Here is a 2,686-nt window from a genome sequence, read left to right on the forward strand (position 1 = left end):
TAAGTGGTTACAGACAATGAATGAATGAGTGAGCACTGCTACTTTGCAGAGATAATCCATCCACCTCACAGGTGTGGCATACCAAGATGGTGATTAGACAGCATGAACATTGTGCAGATGTATGACATTACATTATCTGAATCTTTACATTACAGAAACATTAGCAAAAATACTATTAAGTAATTTATTCATTCATTCATTATCTGTTTTGAATAGACATTTTGAATTCTATATATTCTACGTATTTAACTTCGTATCCAGTTCAGGGTCGCAGTGGGTCCGGAGCCTACCCAGAATCACTGGCGCAAAGCAGTAATACACTCTGGAGGGGGCACCAGTTCTTCACAGGGCAACATGCACACACACACACACACTCACACCTCTGGGCACGTTTGAGTAGCCAATCGACCTACCAACGTGTGTTTTTGGACTGTGGTAGGAAACCCATGCGCACATGGGGAGAACACACCAAACTGTTTATTTCACCTGGAGTTTTTGAGTGTAAACAGAAGATAATATTACATGGAGATTACTAAATATAAGTCAGCATGGCCTCAAAGAAATACTAAATTAAAATGAATAATGATTACAAATCAACAGAAATTTGAAATAACAACGTAAAAGTTTGGATGTGGGTGCCTCAAAACTACTTTCTGATCTCTGTTTTAACATCTGAACATCCTCTCACCTGCAGACTTCCATTAAGATGTGGCCTTGAGGGGGGTACAGGAAGCATGGGAACTCAAAGCCAAACGTCTGCCACAGCTTCCCGACAGCATTTGTCATGCTTACGCCTTCACCCAAAAAGAAAGAAAGAGAGTGTGATCCAGGGAAAACTGCGCATGCGCTCCATCCCAGGGGCCTTTCTGGTGCTAGGTGTGGTGGTGTTGATCGTTGGCACTGCACTGGCAGTGGCAGGGTATCTCTCTGGCCCCTCACAGACATCTGGATGGAACTTGGGACCCAAAGGCTTCTTTTCCACAGCCAGTTTGATCCATAGTGAAAGGATGAAACTTTTAGGCCCTGTGATTATGGGAGTTGGTCTCTTCATTCTCATATGTGCTAATACCATGCTGTATGAGAACAGAGACAGGGAAACTCAGATGCGGAGTGTCATCTGTTCTGTATCCACTGCTGTACCCTCAGCAGATGTCATTCAGGTGAACTCCCTGGCAAAGCACTACCAGTGGGTTGGCAGCTTACCTGCAGCCCATTTGAACATCATGTGCCTTCAGGAACTGGCTTCTGAGCCACTAATGCAGGTGAAAGACTTGGAAGAGGATGGAGGTTCACAGCAAAGAGCAGTTTTATGCACAGAGGTTCTTCATCACCAAGAATCTTCCTCAACGTCCTCTATTTGTTCTTCCAGATCCTGCAACTCCAGCAGATTGGATGTCAGTACTGTTCCCAATGAAGAACAGGGGGTCAGTTGTGGCTGGAAGCCATATCCAGAAATCCACTGCAAACTCAGCAGCTGCCTAACTGCAATCTCAATGTCCATGCTGGAAGGGGAGGAGTGGATGTTAAGCATCATTCCCCCCAGGCGTTCCCACAGTATGAGCTACAGGACTAAACCTCACATGTTGGCTATAGTGCACTTTGAAGAAAAGACTGAGCATACTGTAGACTGCTCTAGACAGCTCAGGTTGCAGTCTGGCTCTGAGGTTTGCATGACAGAGTTTGGGACAGTTACTCCTCAACGTATGGAAAAGAAGAGGCATTGCAGCTGGCCACAACTCAATCTTGGATATGTTAGAAAGTATCTCAAGCTAGAAAACAAGGAGGACTCACTGGAAAAGTTACTGGATCAGCTTGAAAAGCTTGATCACCAAGGCTTTGGCTCTGGACCCTTCCAGTGAGCACAAGACTGGCGATTGGCAGAAATCAAGGTTAATGCTTTGCCAAATGCCAAGATCATAATAGCATATGAGAAACATGCTTGCTTAAAGAGGAGCAACATAGTCTAAGTTTATTTAAAATGTTTTGGAGTTGTTATGGACCATTAAAAAAGTCACTGGTTATACAGACACAACCATTTATAATACTGGCTTAAATTCCTTTTGTTTTCTACTGGAATTCATGAAGTATATTGCAGATGACAATAAAAAAAAGTGACATTTCCAAAAACATTGTACTGATAAGAAACTAGAAACATTCATTCATTGAAACCCAGATAGATTAGACAGTAATGATTTTAAAATAGAAAACATATAATACAAAGCCAGTAATGTCACTGATGACAGGAAATATTGACCAGTTGTTTAAGAATAGAGTTCATCTTGGCAGTGTCCTAACGGTACTTGGCAGTAACTAACAGTGTTCAAACTCAGCTTGTCCAAATTGTCCACAACAATCCAAAATGTGATTAATGCTCTACATATCTACAAATACATATAGAAAGTTTGAATATTTGAAAAGCTCTATAAAAAAAGAATTGATCCTTTGTAAATTTGCGTTAACCGTAATTAAAATAACAAATTCAGAAAAAAAAAATTCTACATATTCTACAACATAATTATTTGTTGTAAATGTAAACAAATTTGATTTCACACTCAAAAAAGTTAGTTCAGATCACACACTCTAATTGGTTGAGAAGCATTCTAAACGTGCTGATATTTTGTGACAACAGCATGTTTTTTTTCACAACCACTCTATCACTCCACTGAGCATCTTTATGCTGCAGCTG

General features: G+C 40.9%; 1 protein-coding gene across 1 annotated transcript; it reads left to right on the top strand.

The window, feature by feature from the left end:
* The first annotated feature begins 734 nt into the window (after positions 1-734).
* tmem200b (transmembrane protein 200B) lies at positions 735-1,944 on the top strand. The gene has a single exon (XM_066675466.1). It carries the CDS (start codon positions 735-737, stop codon positions 1,857-1,859), a length of 1,125 nt encoding a protein of 374 aa, XP_066531563.1. The 3' UTR covers positions 1,860-1,944.
* The last annotated feature ends 742 nt before the right edge of the window (positions 1,945-2,686 follow it).

The sequence above is a fragment of the Hoplias malabaricus genome, chromosome 6 (assembly GCF_029633855.1).
Source record: "Hoplias malabaricus isolate fHopMal1 chromosome 6, fHopMal1.hap1, whole genome shotgun sequence".
Lineage (NCBI taxonomy): Eukaryota > Metazoa > Chordata > Actinopteri > Characiformes > Erythrinidae > Hoplias > Hoplias malabaricus.

Bases quoted from the DNA above. Each gene is read 5' to 3' on its own strand.
- tmem200b (XM_066675466.1), top strand. From the start codon at position 735: ATGGGAACTCAAAGCCAAACGTCTGCCACAGCTTCCCGACAGCATTTG.